The sequence below is a fragment of the Rhinolophus sinicus genome, linkage group LG02 (assembly GCF_036562045.2).
Source record: "Rhinolophus sinicus isolate RSC01 linkage group LG02, ASM3656204v1, whole genome shotgun sequence".
Taxonomy (NCBI): domain Eukaryota; kingdom Metazoa; phylum Chordata; class Mammalia; order Chiroptera; family Rhinolophidae; genus Rhinolophus; species Rhinolophus sinicus.
In genome coordinates this window covers 149,509,900-149,529,182 of record NC_133752.1, presented here as the reverse complement: position 1 = coordinate 149,529,182, position 19,283 = coordinate 149,509,900, and the positions used below count along the sequence as shown (strand labels likewise).

The 19,283-nt window shown below is 40.3% G+C and overlaps 1 protein-coding gene across 6 annotated transcripts in view; it reads left to right on the top strand.

Moving 5' to 3' along the window:
* The window catches only part of DIP2B (disco interacting protein 2 homolog B), a 220,793-nt gene that overhangs the window by 94,088 nt on the left and 107,422 nt on the right, over nt 1-19,283 (top strand). For 5 of the 6 annotated variants that reach the window (XR_012493969.1, XR_012493968.1, XM_019724579.2 and 2 more), the window contains exons 2-3: nt 2,269-2,340; nt 17,550-17,678. Coding sequence is in view for 4 of the 6 variants with exons in the window: in XM_019724579.2 (XP_019580138.1) it covers nt 2,269-2,340; nt 17,550-17,678 (201 nt within the window). In the remaining 2 variants the exon portion in view is untranslated. The remainder of the gene's footprint in view (nt 1-2,268; nt 2,341-17,549; nt 17,679-19,283) is intronic. The other variant, XM_074325685.1, reaches the window with a different exon arrangement.

Here is a 19,283-nt window from a genome sequence, read left to right as displayed (position 1 = left end):
CCATTCATTCTTAAACATACATGTTTGAGATTATACAAATCATTCAGGCTTCTTTTTAAATGACCCTCTATTAAAGTATATAGAACAACTGAACCCCCCCCCATAATCCTGTCCCCCTAAGGATAAATATTAATTGTGTGTGTGTGTATAGTGTGTGTGTGTATATAGTGTTCCAGACTGTTTTATGTATATACACAAATATATCTATTACTATTTTTTTTCTTTTTTACAAAATTAGACCCTATTATACCTGCTGTTCTGCAACTTGCCTTTTACCCTTAACATATTTTAGGCACCTTCGTGTGCCAAGGCATTTGGGATACCTGCCTGTTAATGTAGAGTTGGGTGTCTCATTCTCATCACTATTGACATTTTGTGCTGGACAATTCTCTGTTATGGGACAGTCTAGTGCATTGCAGGATGCTTAGCAGCATCCCTGGCTTCTGTCTCTTAGATGCTAGTAACACCCCTTCCTCCGGTTGTGACAAAAGTGTCTCCAGACATTGTGAGTTGTCCCCTGGGGAGCAAAAGTCACTCCTGCTGAAAGCTGCTGATACAGATGGTCTTTAATGTAAGTTAAGCATCTAGAGTCCTTCCAGTTTTTTCATTACAAAGAATGGGTAAGGGAATATTCTTATATTGATTTTTGTGCAGCTGTGTGAATATTATCATTGAATAAATTACTGGAAATTTGTAGTTGCTGAATCGAAATTTTGATAGAAATTGCCAAATTACTCCACAGAGATTGTATCAATTTACTTTTCAACTATATCCTGGTGACTCCAAATCTGTATCTCTGCTGAGTTCTACATCCATCCATCTGTTAACTGAACATCTTCTCTCGTGTGTCTCATAGGCCTTTCCTAAGCTCAACACTCATTTACTGCAGTACACTAACATGGCTCTTCTTGCTGTATTTCTGTCAGAGAATATCACCACCATCGGCCTGGTTGCTCAAGCCAGAGAAAGCTTCTTCTCCACCTTATATCCAACCAGTCATCAAATCCTGTTCAGTTTTCCTCCCTAATGTCTCTCTTAATTCATTCACTTCTTTCCATCCCTTCTACCATTATCTTTAATTTAAGCTGCTACTAACTTGCCCACATCACTAGTAGCATTGGGACAACTAATCTCTCTGGCTTCTACCCTTGGTCCCATTCTCCTCAGAAAGAGTGAACTTGCTGCACTCTGCAATTGTTACTCCCCTCTGAAGCCAGCCCACCATGCTACCTGTCCCCCGTTTACTCCATCGGTCAGATGCTGAGGCCAACAGCAACTGACATTCATCAGTCTTGATTTCAAATCTCTGTATCCATCAAAATATATGTTCCACCACGCCCCCCACTAATTGACTAATAAGTAAATGTTGTAAATTTCAATTTATAAATTGCTTTTTATACTAAATCTTGACTTTTAAATAGTTTTCTCTGACTAAAAGGATTATTTTTTGGAAAACGGTGTTCTATCCTGTCACGTCCCCACGTGTATATAGATGTATTCCTCCATCTTTGAATGGCCTCTTCTTTTCCTGCATTCCCGTTCCTTTTGCTCCTGCTCTCTACCCATCCAGTTTCTACCCTTTCTTTAGTACCGAGCACATCTCTTGATACTTCAACCACACATTTTCTCCTCTAACAATTAGTTTATTCTTATTGCATTTGTTGTGTGTGTACTTTTTGTGTGCTTCATATATACTTTTTTATTTAACATGTATATAAAATAATACAGACCAGGAACCAAGGGGAGAGGATGTGGGAGTTCAGCCCCGGGTTCCCAGACAGGTACTAGGGTGCAGAAGGGCCTTTCAAATATCCCATCCCAGTGCCTGAATCTTGACATCTCTCCTTAACTATGATTTTTTATTTTATGTGGATCTATACAACAATAGAACTGAACTGCATTCATTTGGTCAAATGGAAACTTTGGAGAGAAGATCATTTATCTGCTGGCCTTGCAGCATTCCATTTTGGGGTATCTTAAATACCAAGGAAACGGGGGTTGCCTAGGAACTCGGGAACCTCTGACATAGTATACAGCATATTGCTGTGCTAGGTTAGTGTAGGGACAAGCCATACAATTTTCCACAAGAAGCCAGCTCCAAGCCTGTGGGAAATCACACACAGCAAAATGCCTGGCAAAGAACTATACATTTTTGTCCTGCTATCTATGTGGTAATTCTGTAACACTCTGTAATTAATTTTATTTTTACAGTGAACAACCACAGTGTAAGAATAATACATAACCTATTTCTGTTTCTTGCTATTTTAGGGGACATCACACAGAAGGGATATGAAAAGAAAAGGTCAAAACTCCTGTCTCCTTACATCCCGCAGACACAAGGTAGGCAGCGAGAAGTGGTTTAAACCTTTTCAGTGTTTTTACACCTAAAAAATGCTGTTTTTCAAGGAAATCTGTCTTTTGTTGGTTCCTGTTTTTTTTCCTTCCTTCACCATGGGAGAGGAAAAAACGGAAGGAAAGAAAGGAGGAAATGAATCTTAACTGAGCATCTGCTGTGTGCTAGGCACTTTTAAAATTCCCAAGGTCATCAAATCATTTACACAGAGCTTGGGTGGTAGTGTGTCTGTGCATAGCTGACATGATTCAGTGGCAGAGAATTCCAGGGCATGTAAAAACTGCGTCTCATTTATGCCTGAGCATGGACTGTGATGGAGGGAGCGAGGGCAGCAAAGATTAGAGGGAAGGACAAATTCAGTACTGCAAGGCAACGCAGGGCTGGAGTACCTGGCGACTTGGGATCAAGAACCCTAAATACATTTTTAAATTAATTCACAGCCCGACTTATTCCTTCTGTAGAGAAACTGGCATGTTCTTTACGTATCAGAAAGTCCTGAGTCACTTTTGTGCTTAATTCCAGAGGGGTTCCTGTAACCAGGCAAGGCTGTCTCTCTTACGTCATCATAGTTTTCAAGTTACTCAGATTTTAGGATTTCCTTTGATAGCCTATTTCTGCTTTAATCACTTTTACTATAAGGAATTTTTTTCTTTATTTCTAATCTTCCCCTCACCCCCCCACCCCCCCACCCCCGCAATCACAGTTCATTTCCATAAGCCTGTTCTTTGTGGAGCTAATTGCTTTTATTTCTGGATTATAAATGCCTTAAGGACTTTGCATCCCCCACAGTTCTAATACCAAACCTTGCACAGGGTATATAGTCTGTAAATATTTGTTGGGTGAATAATGGAATAAGTAAAGGAATAATGGTGGTACACCAACATAGGTGTTTGTTTTATTGCCTGCTTTATCCTTGGAAATTCCTCCCTACAAAAACTAATAGGTCAGTGTAGTGACAGCCAGTTTAAAATACCTTAATGAACATGAATATAGAAATGAATTGAGAGAGAAGAGGTAGAAATTGGGCCAGTGACAGCTAATGAAAGCCAGCTTTGCTGAACAAGACATGACAGAGAAGGGCAGCGCTCTGACTGGCTGCTTAGCTGTGGCTCTGGCCCATGTCCCTGAGGCCGGGAGATTTACTTTAGTCAAAAGCAATCGGATGCTGGAAAAATAACTCCATAAGAAATGTAACTATAAAAAGGAACATGACCTATTATCTGTAGTCAGGCTACATAGAAACCAAACCATGTTCGAAAACCAGTTTATCAATTTACTGTGAGAAACCACTGGGACATACACACGTGTGTGTGGTCAACACATTCTTGCCCCAGGGGGAGCCAAATCACAAATGGAAAGGTGCTTAGTGAGTATGATTTGACACGTCAGATGCTTCCTTGCAGTCGGTCAAGAGAATGTGATATACCCATCGGACAGTAGGGGTGGCCTTGCGGATGACCTCATGGGGGAAGCAGAAGCCATTGGATGGTAGTTCCTGCAGCTTTCTGCTACCAGACTTCACACTTGCCACATCTGTGCCCATCTTGTTTACCTTCTTCCTTCTGGTTAAAAACGTGATCAGTCCCTCTTATCCAACGACAGTCCTTCAACCTGTACTTTAAGCCCCATCCTCTCTCCCTTTTCAGAAACCTTGTGCTGTCACCCAGTGCCACCCTCAGTAGGGCAGTGGGACTGGCCACCCTCAGTGCAGACAACAAGATGTGCAGGATCTGGAGAAATTGGAAAAGTAGTAATAACACCAACAATGAGTTGTCTGCTTTATTGTCACATGGTCGCAGTTCTGAACAGTCAGTAGTAAAATGCTCGTCCTGCTGAGGCAGACAGTGCGTTGTCCCCTCAGGGTGCCGTCGCCTGTCAGTGCCCCGTGGCTCTCACAGTCACTCTCTCGCTCGGAACCAGATTCTCCCCTCAGCAGCTCGTCATACTCATCACTGTCCTGGTTTTAAAAGTCCTCCCTTGTCAGCCTCTTCCATCTCTACCCGCTATCTCCCCTTTATGATCAAACCGCTCAGAACTGTTCATACTTCCTCTGTTTTCTCCACTCCTACTCACTCCTCAACGCATTCCAGCCTTTCTGGAGCCCTCAGAAGGGTACCTCAGTAGTATTTGCCACTCTACTTCTTGAAACGCTTTCCTCATGTTCTTACTCCCCTGTCCCCAGTGGCTCTTAGTCACCCTTGCAGGCTTCTCCTCTTCTGTTGAGTGTTGGGGTTCTCAGGGCAAGGCGCCACGCCCTCCTGCCATCTCGCTCCATATCAGTGGTTCTCACACGTTAGCCACATCAGAATCACCAGAGGGCTTATTAATACACAGATTGCAGGACTCCATTCAGGGTGTCTGGTTCAGTGGAGTCAGGGTGGGCCCGAGAATTTGCATTTCTGTCAAGTTCCCAGGTGGCAATGAGGTTGCTGATCCAGGGACCGCCACACTCTGAGAACCAGCGCTCTGTTTGCCTAGAGTATTTCAGCCGTACCTGTGGCTTTAATTATCGTTTAAAGACAGGTAACTCCCAGATATGTATCTTCAACCCAGATCTCTCCTGATCCATAGATCCAACTGCATACTTAGCATCTCTATTTATATGTCTTAAAGGAGCGTCCATTGCAACACATCCAGACTAGCCATTAAATTTATGACTCGTGCACACCACCCCTCCACCACCACCAACCCCTCCCTACACGTACACACACATCAAACAAAAACCAAAAAACAAGAAACCAACTGAAACGACGTCCAGCCTGCTCCAGTTCTTCTCTTCTATAGTTGTTTCCTCCTTCTGAGTAAACAGAACTCACAGGCATAATCAGCCCAACAAGTGAGAGACCTAAGAATCATCCTCAGCATCTCCATCCCTTCTCTTGTCTGTCACCTGGTTCTGTCATTTTCTGTTTCTTCAAGAGCCAGTTTTGGTAAGTTTAATATTTCTAGGAAATTATCTATTTTGTTCAAGTTCTTAAATTTATTGTTTTTGTTATTCACACTATTCTCTTTATTTTTAAAGCCTTTGCTTTGTTTATATTGTTTACTTGTATCTCTTCTTTCTTTCCTCTTGATCAAGTCTTCTCAGAAGTTTGTCTTTTCGAAACACAGGCTTTCGATTTTGTTGATTTTTTTTCCCAGCATGTCTTTATTTTCTGATTTATCATTTTCACCTCCTACATATATTTTCTTTATTATATTCTTTTTGTTTACTGTTTAGTACTTTTTCTAAATTTCCTGAGTTGGATGCTCAGATTTTTTGTCATCTTTCCTAAGATAAGAGTTTCTTAATTTCACTGTGGTCAGAGAACATGCCTGTAACAAAATGAAGTCTTTGCTATTTGTTAAGACATGCCTAGGATTTGGCAAATTCTAGAACTCATCTATTTGTGTTTTATTTGTTGAGTGGATGGTTCTGGTCTGTTAATTCAAAGTAGTTAATTGTGTTGTTCAGATCTTTTCTATTCTTGCTAACTTTTTGACAGTTTGAGGTATCAATTCTGATAGAGTGTGTTGAAAAATCGGTATCATTACTTAGGGTTTGTCAGTTTTCCCTGTAGCTCTGTCAAGTTTCGCTTTATAGGTTTAAAGCTATGTTGCTAGGTACACACAAATTAAGAATTATTCTCTCTTTGTGAATTGTTCCTTTCATCATGAGTAACTCCCTTTGTCCCTGTAGTGTTTTTATCCTAAGGCTTTTTAAAAAATCTAAACTGTCTAGAATAATCAGACATCTTAATTCTTCTCCAAAAGAACACAAGGACTTTAAAAATGCTTTAGTGTTGACACCATCGCTGCCCAGCTTACGTTTTAGTACCCACTTGTGTACATAGCCCTCAATTATCAATTATTGTTTTATGTAGTTAACGGTAGTTAATACCGTTTCTTTATTCACTATTCCTTTGTATATCTCACTCCTTCCTCTCAGTTCAATCTATCTTACAGTAGTTGTATATTTTAGTGACGTCTCTTAGTGGTAAATTCTCTCAATTCATGTTTATTACTTTCTTTGCCCACCTTTGTTCTTGAATCTATTCATGTCTTTCCCCAAAAGGGATCGGTTGTAGGCCTGCATAATCTACATTCCATAGGTTCTGTAGCAAAAGAAGAGATTACCCCGTGGCCTATGTACCCCTTCCATCTTTGTAAATTTCGAAAAAGGCATTTAGTTTGATTTTTTAAATGGCATTGGAATGAAATTTTTAAACTTAATGAATTACATTAATGTCTGATATAGAATTAAATTAAATGAAAGTCAATTTTACCACTTTTGGTAGGAGTTTCCTACTCCTTACTTCTAGAGGGATTCAACCTCATCCAAACTCTTTCCTTGTTAGATTTCATTCACTCCAGTTGGGAGACACTTCATTGTGAGGGTAGCTGTCTGAGTGTAGTGTATACAAGTAACATCCTCCACTAATCTCTCCTGAAATAAAAAGCTAACACTGCCTACAACACTGTATTACTAGAACAATTATGTGCACATGCTTACCTAAAAATGTATATGGTCTAAACATTTTGTGAATGATTTTCTGTATGGAATTGATTTGGAGTTATCTTGGGTTGCCTATTTATGTATATTTTAGATTTCTTTTCTCAAATGTTATGTAAATCTTTAAAATAGGACTTCAGAAAAAAAATTAACAATGTAACAAGGAGAATGGGGAAATATGGCAGAGAACACGATTATAGAAAATACTTAGGAATTAGTGGGAATTGACTAAGGACAGTTTTGGTTAATAATAAGCGTAATGTAATTCACTAGCATCACAGGGCTTCAACTCCAAAGCCACGGTATGACAAAAATCTGATGTATCAGAATTACCCTTGAAAATCACGTAAACCTCCCAACTGTGGAACTGATTGTCGTTTCTTTAGTTAAACAAAAACCAAACTTTATCTGGTAGTTAAGGGTTATGCTATATGAAAAATTCTTATCTTGGTAAAGGTTAAAATCATACTCAGGGCCTCAAGATGCTCGCTTATGGGAGGCTTGGGAGGAAAGAAAGTGTGATAAGTTCACATCTCTTCATTCTGAGCCATATGCTCTTTGAAAAGATTGCCCATTGAACATCTTTCAGTAGTTGGAAGCTACTAGAGCCTGGATATAAAGCTTCCCACATGCCTCAGTTAGCAGACTTAAGGGGAGAAGGAGCCAGAAAGTAACTCTCCTTTTGGCATGGTCCAAAGAATAGAATTTTCAAACCCCACATATTCTAACTCCTCTGTAAATTAGTCACTCTTGGAAACCTTGGAGTTGTAGGAAAATGGAAGGTTTTGTGTTAAGGGAGGCGACTCCCCTGGGCTGATCCCGTGATCTAATTTTTAAGATGCCATTTTGGATACAAGTAACTGATAATTTCAACTCGCTTTAATAGAAAAGAGTTGATGCTAATGATAACAGGAGTTACTGACAGAACCTCAGGCCAACACAACACATTTACTAAGTGCCCCCTGTGTCCCAGGTCCTGTTGAGACACTGGGAGGCGGACAGCCTGGGTCAAGACTGGTTAGTCCGCCCGAGACCCCCTGGCTGGCTTCCTCAGCCTATTGAGTTTGCTTAGCTAGCACTTCCACAGAGAAGCCTTCCTTGACTAGCCCTATCGAAAAAAGTCCCCACTCCCGTCATCTGAGGTGCATTTTTAAAAAGCTCTCTCTGTCCCATAGATTATGGTTTTGTTCTTGTATCTTAACTCCCCCCTATTGAACTCTTACGGTCTTTAAAATCCGGAACATTCTTTTTCTATTATTATTTTTATAATTATTTTTCATGTCCCCAGTTTCTAGCATTAGGGCTTGGCATATAGTAGGTGCTCTACAAATGTTTGTGGAACTGAACAGAAAGAACATTCAGAATTTCCAGTACCTCCTTTCGTAAACATCTGTGAAGATGGAGGTGTCAGGTAACGAAAGAAGCAGATTACTGTACAGATTGGGGAGTGATTGATTGGTCATGGCAGTTTGTTTCCACCCTCAATTAATCTTTTAGTTTAGATCTACTAAATCTCAAGAGACTATACAGAGTCTGGTGATTCTCATCTGAGATTTAGCATTTCTCTTATTTAATTTTTATTTTACAGTGAAATTAATCCATCTATTTTAAATAATCAAATGGCATTAGGAGGTTTGTAACAACAACAAAATTAAGCAGTGCCCTCTTCTTCCCTAGCTAGATCTTCTTTCAACTCTTTTAACTGTTCTGGCACTTACCTCTCTGTATAATCTAAGCAGCATTTTACCAGTATGTCCTGACTATTTTCAACTTGAGGCATTATTTATACATTTCTTCCTATAAAAAACTAGAGTTTTTCTCTCTTACATGTTCTTCCCTCAGCCACACAGGCACCACGCACTTCCTTTCCCCCTTTCTCCTTCCTTCACATCTCCCATTTTATACTCATTTTGGGCTGTATGTTCAATATATTACTTTTTTTGTTGTGAAGTCAGCATTCAGTGTTTACATTATTATGATTACATAAATATTGTTCAAAGCTAAGTCACTTGGCTTACTAGGATTACGTTTCCATTCTTTTTTTCACAGTTAATCTATCAGTTTTTTATTATTTTCATAGAGACAACTCTTGGTGCCATCTCTCTTCCTGTATTTGTCTGAGCCAGTTGTGTTCTTGCCCTGCTACAGGTCTTCCTAGACATTCTAGTGGCATTTTGAGAAGGAGTGTGGATAGATTGAAGGGCTCATTTTTAATCAGAATTCTTCATGCTAATATTTCTATGTAAGGGTTGTTCACAATGCGGTTTAAAGATAATTTCTATCAATCTAAAAGATCTCAACGACCTAGTGCCCCGTTTGGCAGTTCACCAGCAAGCTGATCATACATGGGGTCTCCACAGCAGCCCATTAAGGTGTTGAAACTAGGAGGGCCTGAGAAAAGCCCTGCCTTAGCTCTTTTGCCACTCTTTCCCCTGGCTTAGAATTGCCCTTGAAGTTCAACAGTGGCATCTCATTTCTTGGACCCGCATCTTTTGCTTTATGACATTACTGAAGCTTCTGTTTTTGATGGCATTGGGGTGAGCATTCCATTCTGTCTTTGTGTATTTGAGATTATTTGTGACCTTTGTGTATTTGTTTTTTATCCTTTGACTTTGTTCTACTATCTTTCACTTAACTGTGTTTGTCTCCTGCTTCAGAGTAGAATCTCACCTTTTACATGTTCCTTCTTGGCCTAGTTTCCACATTATTTTTACCCCAGACCCTTACCTATTGCCCTTTTAGGGGAGAAGACATACCAGCTTATGAATATGGTTATGTGTTGACATTCTCTAGCTTGTCCTGATAAGAAGTTCTGGAGACCCAATGTTTTCCCCAAACTTGGATTACTCTTGTGATTGCTGTTTATTCTGCTAGAGGGTATTTGCTCCCTAGTATTCCAGTATGTATATATATATATATACACACACACATATGCTGCTTTTGTTAGTTGTCCCACACCCTTTTCACCACAGTTCTTCTAAGTTGAGTCTTGCTTTTGAGATTGTCTAAGTGTGTATATAACTGAGTTAAAATGAAACAAAAGAAAACCCTTGTGTTTTATCCTCTCTCTCTAAAGCCTCTGATAACTCCTCTCAAGGATAGAGACCTGGGAATGACCTCATGTAATTATATGAAAATTCTTAGAGGCACAAATTTTTTGCCTAAAACTTGTATGGCTTAAGATACACAAATAAGTAGGCTTTTCACTTGAACATTTAACCATATTCTTTAAATTGGTATCTCTTCTTTTTTTTTCTTTTTCTTTTTTTGGCCTTTGTTTTTCCTTGCTACCCACTATTATTGGTAGATGTGAGGACACAGACAAGATCTTAATTATTTATTTTAACCAAAATATTGGGTGCAGGCAATAAGTCCCAGAGCCAATTACTGCCAGAGATAACAAGATGAATTGAGACCAGCCCCTGGCCTCAAGTTATTTATACTATAGTGGGAGAGATAAGACAAGGTATACAAATCAGGATTATAAAAGGTAAAGTAAATAGGCATGTAAGAAAGTTCTAAACAAAGTATTGTGGAAATTCAAAGGGACATGAACTTACAACCAGTTTTGGAAATCAGGAACATTTTGGAACGCTATAATAGGACATTTCCAACCATATACGTATTAAATAGGCCTCGAGCCTCTGTGTGTGTGGGTGTGGAGTGCGGGTGGGGTCTATTCTATTTTATCCCTTTTTGATTTAAAAGTTCCTTCCCCAGTGAGGACCACAGCATAATGGAAAGAACGTGGAATGTTTTATTCCAGTTCTGCTCTTTCATTTGCTGGGTTTGGATAGTGTAATGGTCTCAGTGACGTGCAGTGAATGTTCCAGTCAGATCTGTCCCCACACGCCTTATCAGAAGGAAGTCCACTATCTTCCTCTGGGGGTTTCTCGTTCCTCCTGAATTGTCCAAGACTCCCTAGGATACAGATAGTGCAGAAGGAATGGTAGTCAGTGCAGCTTCACACCCAAGAGGGCAGCGCCTCCTAGATGGCTGCTGCGTCTCAGCACCTCACAGGGTGCTGTTGAAAACTGCTTCTTACCCTATGACCCATAACGCTGACCCACTGCTAAGCCCGCTTCCTGCATCAGCCACTCGGCTGGTTCAGCTCAGCTGAGATAGCCACTTGGATTCTCAGGGCAGAGCTCTTGGTCCTGTGCTCTTTCAGCCCCATGCACCGCCATTTTCCTCATGCCAGGTGGCCCAGGAAGCTTGGGGTCAGGACCTGTTCAGATGCCGGCCACTTCATAGATCCAGAACCCCCAACATCTCTCCCTCCTAGAATCCACCCCTAGGAATCAGGCAGGTGGCCCCTTTTCCAGACTCTAAATGCAAACATTCTCATTCTTTCCTGCCTTTCCCCAGGGAGTGAGGTTAATCATCCATCCTTCTGAGGTATGCTCTCCTCAGTGACTCAGGGTGCGTTAGTCCCAGGGCAGAGTCTCTGAGTGATTCAGGGTACCCTCATCCACCCTTCTTAGGCGGGGTGGAAGTGGTGTGGAGGCTCTGTTTCTAATGATTAATGCATTATTCAAGGTGATTATTGACACATTCTCAATATACAGAAACTAATAATTTTAAAAATGAGAGGGAAACAAAGAATCTTAAAAAAGAAAAACAGATTTAATCTGTGGTATGTGTCCTACTTCCTTACTGGGATCTATTAGATACTGTTATTGTGAAGATAAAATGGGATGGTGTCAGGAAAGTTAAAAGAGCCATAAAAATGTATTATCATTGTTATTCTGTCGTTTCCTGTTTAAGTCCCTTCAAAGGCTACTCTTTTGGCTCATGACAAGTGACTTGACCCTGCTTTTTTTCTCCAGCCTCATTTTGTATCACTTTACCTCTTGCGCTGTGTGTTTGCCCCACCCATATTTCTTAGACATTTTGAGGTTTTTCTCCCTCACTGGACTTCTACAAATATTATGCTTTTGTATAAAGTGGCTTTTCCGATTCTGCTTGGCTAAAGCCTACATCAGTGTCTCTTTGTAACAGATCTTCTCTGAAACTCTAATACAGATTAAATTCCCCATTATGTGGCCTCAGAGAGCCTTGTTCTTTTCCCTTAATGCACATATCACGATGTAAAAGATACACATGAATTGGTGATCACCTATTAATATATTTCTTCTCTGTACACCAGCACCAACCAAGAGCAGTGAGCGTGTCTGCTCTGTTCGCTCTAAAAAGTTGAGTTATTATGTTACTTGGTTCTCAGAGCACATCCTGTCTCACTCTGTTACTCTTACAGGTGAGGATGTCTGTTAAGTCATCGGCAGAGTTGAAAGACGAGAAGCTGAGGTTGGCTTTCTTCCATCTTCCTAAATGGAAATTTTGCATAGTTTTATACTTCTAAGTAGCAGCTTCTTTTTTTTTAGGTTATCATTATTGTATTCAAACAATAGAATCATAGAAGACTCTCTACATAAATTTTTTACATGTTGATCATGGAGAAAGAAGGCTTTGTGTTGTAGAAATTAAAATTTGTGGTTTTTCTTAAACTTTACTGTTAATAAAAGTAACGTCACTCTTTAAACATAATGGTGACCCCTAGTGGCTATTTCGTATAGAGACGGAAAGACCAGGAACACTGTGTAATCAGTGAGTAATCTTTTTCTTTGGATCTCATGTATGTTTCACACTGGAATTTAGAAGTTTTGAAGAATACTTGATTTGTCAAGTTCACAACTCTCGGTCCAGTACTTAATCTGTATTGAGTGCCTTTTAAAATTACTTTGATGTTATGTATAACTTTCTGTAAACAAAACAATGCAATGGTAAAGAACTCCAGAGTACCTCATCATTACCTCATTCCAACTACTTAGGGGATTTTATGACCCATCTGATCCTCATAACTGTATGTAAATCATTTTAACATACATAGTTGTAATCATGTACATAATATTTTGTGTTCTTTAATGACTTGATATCATTCCATTTAGACCTTTTCACGTGTCTGCATAGTCAACATATTTCTCATTTTTCATGGCATATATTATCTCATTGTGTTGATTCATGAGTTAATTCTATCTTTGCTTTTAGCATCTTACTATGGTAGTGAAACTATACACATCTTACTCAGATTAGAGAAATCTCTATCTTCAGGCCCCAGATAATTCCTGAGATCTCGTTAGTGTGAAACCCTGGCCAGGGAATGATTCATCTTGAAGCAGCACTGTGCCTGCCCAGCTAACGCTGGGCATGCTGTTAGATAATGCCCTGCTGTGCCCCCTCCTCTCATTGACCAGACCCCAGGTACACTGTTTCCTGCCCCCTTCCATGGTAAACTGTTGTTGCCCTGGCAAGTAAGCTAAGGTGGGAATAAGGCTTCCAAAACTCTTTTAATCCAGCGAGGGCATCGTTTTCTCCTTCTCACCTCCAAATATGCGTTGATTTGCCGATTGCTTTAGGAGAAAGAACAAGGAGACAGCTGATTTTAGAAGCCTGGGAAATCCTGCTCCTGGTGTCATAATTTATCTAGTAAGCTGCAAACTGAATATTATTTTAATTTATTTTAGTACGAATCTGTTCTATATGGTATGACCTTCAAATTAATAAAATTCAATATTTTAATTTTCTTCTTTACACTTAACTATTACCTTGATGCTTTAAAATGAACATATATTTTATATTTGAAAAGAGAACTTTTCTAAATTATAGAAACTCAGTAAAGCCTATGGAAGAATATATAAATCATCCAAAATTTCATCACCTAGAGAAATTGGTATTTACATTTTACTGTATTTGCTTCCAGTTTTTCAGTGCCTAGGTAAAATATATTTGTAAATCATATATTCCACAAAAATAAACTCCAGTACATGGGGAAATGTTTATAAGAGTGATTATTTACATTCAAAAAGATTAACTACAGGGCTTCATTATTAAACTCCTCTGTTATACTTAAAATTCCTAGGAATTCATTTTACTCTTTTTTTTCCCTTTTAATTCTCTTTTAGATAGCCTCTCTTGAACTTGAAGGAGGTGTAGTACATATTTGAACCAAAATTGTTGTGTCAGAAATCCGTGTTTTTGTGGCATTATGGTTTGGGTACCTGAGGAATGTGCACTGAACAGCTTGTCAGCTGCTTATTGAAACTGCAAGTCGACCTTTTGGTTTCATTTCTGGCAAGCTCCCACAAATGTTTGTCATGATTTTAGACCCCAGGTCTAAATAGACTCCAGGTCTATTTTCGGGTCCCAGGTCCTGGTCTGCTTGGATGACTAAATTCCTGAGGGAACTAAGACAAACATTACAGAGCATCATCCAAATGTTGCTTGGTCAATAGCGTGTTGTGAGGCCTTTTTTTTGGTACCAGTTCAGTAGATCTCTTGGCTAAGTGTCATCTGACTCTTTTCTCATCAGATGTTGGTATTTGTGTTACATTTTCTTGTGGTTTGATCTGTGGTAACCTCTAGATAATCTCAATGAAAATGTTCATTCTCTAATTCTTCTTCACACAAATGTATCAACTCCTAGTTCCCCTGTCACCTCCCTATTATTTCTTTGTCTTTTTTTTATTTTTTATCCCACATTTTCTTCTTTCTCCTAATTTATTACATTGAAAAACACAAAGTAAAATCCTAAGTGAGAGAGGAATGGTAAAAAATACACAAACTGTGTCCATCCTTTGTGAAACGAGAATCCTTATTCATTCCTTTCATACTTTGCATTACTAATATCTAATTTGGAAGCACCATGTTTCTGAGCAGGGTGCTTTGGTCTATCCTAGCAAATCTGCTTACTTAATTTTTAAAAATCAGTGAGAGGTAATGTAGTTATACATCCACTGTGACACTCCAAAAAGTAATACAAAGCTAGTGTTTTAAACTTAATGCTCTATCTGTTTCAGTCAAGCCATTTTCTCTGCATATTTGCAAGCGAAGTAACTCATGTGTGCTAATGTGATTTCCTTCCTGCATGTATCATCTGACCATACAAATAAAAATAGCCCCTTTCTATTTTTTGTTCTCTATTTAAGGTTCATTGGAATATATTTTGAATAACTTCTCTAATGAATGGCTGAAAACTTTATTTGGAGGGGTTTTTTTGCAGACTTTTTCACATGAAGGCAGGTAATTAAAAAATAAAAACTACTGTCTAGCTGCTGGGTGTAAATCCTGAAGCATTTAAATACTCCTAGTAAACTAAATTATTCTGATTGCTTTCCTCTTAAGAATCTGGGGACAGTTTTCATAACCCTTTTTATAACCTTTTCTGGTTGAAAACCAGTGGAGTTAGACAGACCTGGGTTTGAATCTTGGCTCTGTCATTCCTTGGCTCTGTGACTTTGGTTAAAATAATGCACGTCTGTTCCTTTTTCTGTGATGAGTTGAGAGTGACGGTGATGACTTTGTCGGGTTGTGGTGAGGACGAAGATAAAATGTGGAAACTTTCTGTGTGCTTCCAATAACACGTGTGCAGTGCCCCACAAGTACATATCCGCTTTTATTAATATAGACTGGGGGTGGGCGGGCTTTCTCTGCAGTGGGCCCAATAATAAGCATTTCAGGCTTTGAGGACCAAGAGGTCTGTCGTCTTGATCAACTCTGTCTTTCCTGAGCGAAAGCATCCATAGGCAGTATGTCAACAGATGAGTATCGCTGCGTCCTGATCAAGCTATTCATAAAAACAGACATGGGCTATAGTTTGTTGATTCTTGTTCCAGAGTAATAAAACTAACAAATGCTACAAGGTTTGAAGATGTTAATAATTCAGTATAGCGCTCCTGTGAAATTGATTATCAAGATAATTTAGGTTGATTAAAAACTTCAGTTTCCAACCCTAGACATTACCTGTCAACATCTCAGTGTTAGTGGGCTGGCCGCTTAGCTCAGTTGGTTAGAGCGCGGTGCTCATAACACCAAGGTTGCCGGTTCGATCCCCGCATGGGCCACGGTGAGCTGTGCCTCCACAACTGCTTTGAAACAACTACTTGACTTGGAGATGATGGGTCCTGGAAAAACACAAAAAAACTCAGTGTTAAAACATGTTCAGCTCAGTTGATATATTTTATAATAAAAATCTCAGCTACCGGGAACAATCAAAAATAAACATTTCTAGATCCATAAAAGCACTTTAATGGAGAACATCCTAAAATATACTTTTTTGCCTTCTTAAAAACAGTGTATACAAAATAATCCAGCCATTTAAAAAAATAGAAATCTTTATGTGTTAAGATTTTGTGGGTCAGGGATTTGGAGGTGATTTTTACGCTCCACTTGGTGCCAGCTGGGATCCCTGGGTGCTTTTCACCTGGTGTATGGGCTGGTTTGGAAGGTCCACCATGGCTTCACTCATCCTGGTGCCTTGGCAGGGGCAGATGGAATGCTGGGCTCAGCTGAGACTGTCGACTAGAGCTCTTACACGTGGCCTCTCCAGCATGCTAACCATTTTTTTTTTAAAGCGATATGACATTGTCTTTATGAGCCCCAATTCCTATAGTATTGTGATGCCCTCAGCCTTTACTGAGGTGTGTGGGACTGTCGCTTGCTCTCCCCAGACCACTGTGCTTTCAGTCTGCTTTTTTATTTTTGGGCTTTATAAGCTGATTTTCAGCTGTGGTCTGGGGCAGTGCATTTGCTGTGTAGGTGACATCTCACTATAGCAGGCACTTAATTGCTATGTGTAAGCTGCCTTGCTGGACACAACTAAGTGCTATTAAAGAAGTTTACAATATGCCTTAAAAAAGAAGGAAATCCTGCCATATGTTACAACATGGGTGAACCTAGAGGGCATGATGCTGAGGGAAATAAGCCAGTCACAGAAGGACAGATACTGTACGCTTCCGCTTATATGAGGAATCTACAATTGTCGCACTCATAGACACAAAGTAGAATGTGGTTGCCAGGGGCCTGGGAGTGGTGCGGGGTGGGGACTGGGGAGTTGCTACTCTCAAGAGTAAAACGTTTTCTCATGCAAGATGAGTACGTCCTAGAGATCTGCGGTATAGCATGTGCCTATAATTAACAAGACTGTCTGTGCACTTACAATGTGTTAAAAGGGCAGACCTCATGTTAAATGCTCTTACTACATTTAAGAACAGTTGTGTCTTAGGGGCTAACACCACTGGGGGGAAAAGGCAGTAAAATATCAGAACTTAAGGTGTTTTTTCTTCTGCTTATTTTGCCTGCTTATTTCTCCCTTCCTGGTATTCTTGATAAGACAGTAAATGTTGGGAGGGCAGAGTATGGGGACAGGCCAAGGACTGGAAAGGGACGGATTCGAGGCTGACTCCAGTTGGAAGAGGGACTAGTCGATATGATTTGAAGCTATGTTTGCATAGTAGCACCCCACTTTTGCTTAAATGATATGTTTATTTGGATTAACTTTTATTGTGGAAGCTAAAGCTCCCCAAGCTCTTCTCTGTACCACTGTGCTAGGTTAGGTGGTCATATACTTCCTCCGGCACCTCACCCCACCAGTTCTTGGAGTCTCTGGAATGGCTTATTCACTTTATATATATATTTTTGCTGTTTCTCTCCTATTCACCTGTTTACAGTGATGGCTCTAAAATGACATTTTTTAGCCTGGGTGTCTTTGCATCGTTTTTCTGTGTGTATATTAAAGCTTCTCTAACCTTTTACTGTAGATGGGGTAATAGTACCTACTTCAGAGTATTGTGGGAATGATGTAAAGTACTCAGAAAATGTTGGCTAGTATTGTTATCAGATAACCATCTTTCAAACTTCCTTTTTTAGAAACTGATTCGTCAGTACAGAAAGAACATAGAAACCAGACACCTGCTCCATCTGCAGCTCAAACTTCCGCTCCTTCTAAGTACCATCGAACTCGATCTGGGGGAGCCCGGGATGAACGGTACCGGTCAGGTGAGAAGCAGCTGAAATGACCAGTGGAATCGTTTTTACTGACTTAGTCTGAACTGTGTCTCCTGAGAGCTTCTAGTGTTTGTTTTGTTGTTTGTCCTTGAAGTACCAACAGGTCTGTTGGTTCATTCATCACTTGTTTATTGAGTACCTATCGTATGCCAGGTAGAGCAGATACTCAATATTTGCTGGGGATACAGCGTCAAATGAGCCGTTTCTGCCCTCAAGGGCCAGGATGGGAACCCAGACAAGTACGATGTGAACAAATAAATGAGAAAGCAGAGGCCAGGGTCGCCTTGGGGGGTAAGGAGGGAGAGTTCAGTGGACTACTTTGGAAGAGGCAGGTCCTTCTGTGTTTGTCAGAGCTGTTCATTTAGTCTCTTATCTGATGGAGCTGGAACAAAAGCTCAATAATGAAATTTCAAATTAGTAAACTCTTAACTTTATTTCTTCTGACCCAACTAGTACCCATGGAAAGGGAAAAGGCAGCATGCCATGGCAGGCAGTGGGGAGCATGCTTCTGCAATAAATACCATGTCCAAGACTGATGAGCAGAGAAACGCGTCACAGGCGCTCGGGAGGACGTGTGGTGTAGTGAGCCCATCTACTGCCCATGATAGTCTCTGCAGCACATTTATTGTGCTGGAAGACGAACTGCAGTGCGATTTTTCTTTCTCTAGATTTTTGACTCCCTTGTACCAGCCAGGGTTACTTTAACCTTTTCTTGAGTTAAAAAACAGCATGTATATCACATCCTCAGAAACTGCTGTAGAGAAAACGAGGAAAAGGACATGGCTGCAGAGCTGCCTCAGCCATTTTGTGAGCTGATTTTATTAGCTATATATTTTCACACACTAGTAGAAAAGAATGAGAAGAGTTCAATAAAAAAAACTAGTGGTTTCACGCCACCCCAGAATTTCCCTTCGTACCTTACCGGGTCTTGAGTGATCTGGGGAGGCTTTCTCAGAGAACAAGACATCTACACTGAGTCGTGGCAGAGAGACAAAAGTTAGCCAAGTGCAAGAGGGATAGCATCAGAGAGTAGACCTGCAAATAGTTCATTAAGGCCAGAACGTAGACTGCAAGGACCTAGAAGGAAAGAGGTGGGAGAAGAGGCTGGAAAGATTGCCAGGGACCAAATCTTGAGGAATCTTGAACACCACGGAAGGATTTTCAGCAGAGCAGTAACACGATCAGATCTGTACGGTTCCAGCAGCTCGCTCCGGCTGCAGACTGTGTGCTCTACCATGGCTGTGTCCAGGGCCTGGCGCGGGGCCTGACATAGATAAGAGCTAAGTGGATAATTGGGAGAAAGGGAGGAAAGAAGCAGTTGGGAGCTAAGGAATGGAGTTGAGGGAGGGAGGTAAGGATGGATGTAGAAAATCACCTCAGGAGCCCCTGCTTGTGGCCAGGCCCCAAGCCCCATTTCCCAGGGCTGCCTCAGCAGCAGCGTGTTCTGACCCTTTGGTCCAGAGGGTTGTAGCCTTCACAGCTCTCATCCCTGGCCTTCGAGGAGTGTTTACCTTTTTTTTCTTTGTTTTTACAGCATATAGTAAAAGAACTAGTAAAAAACCAAAAGATGGTTCTCTATAGTCTATGTCCAAGCTG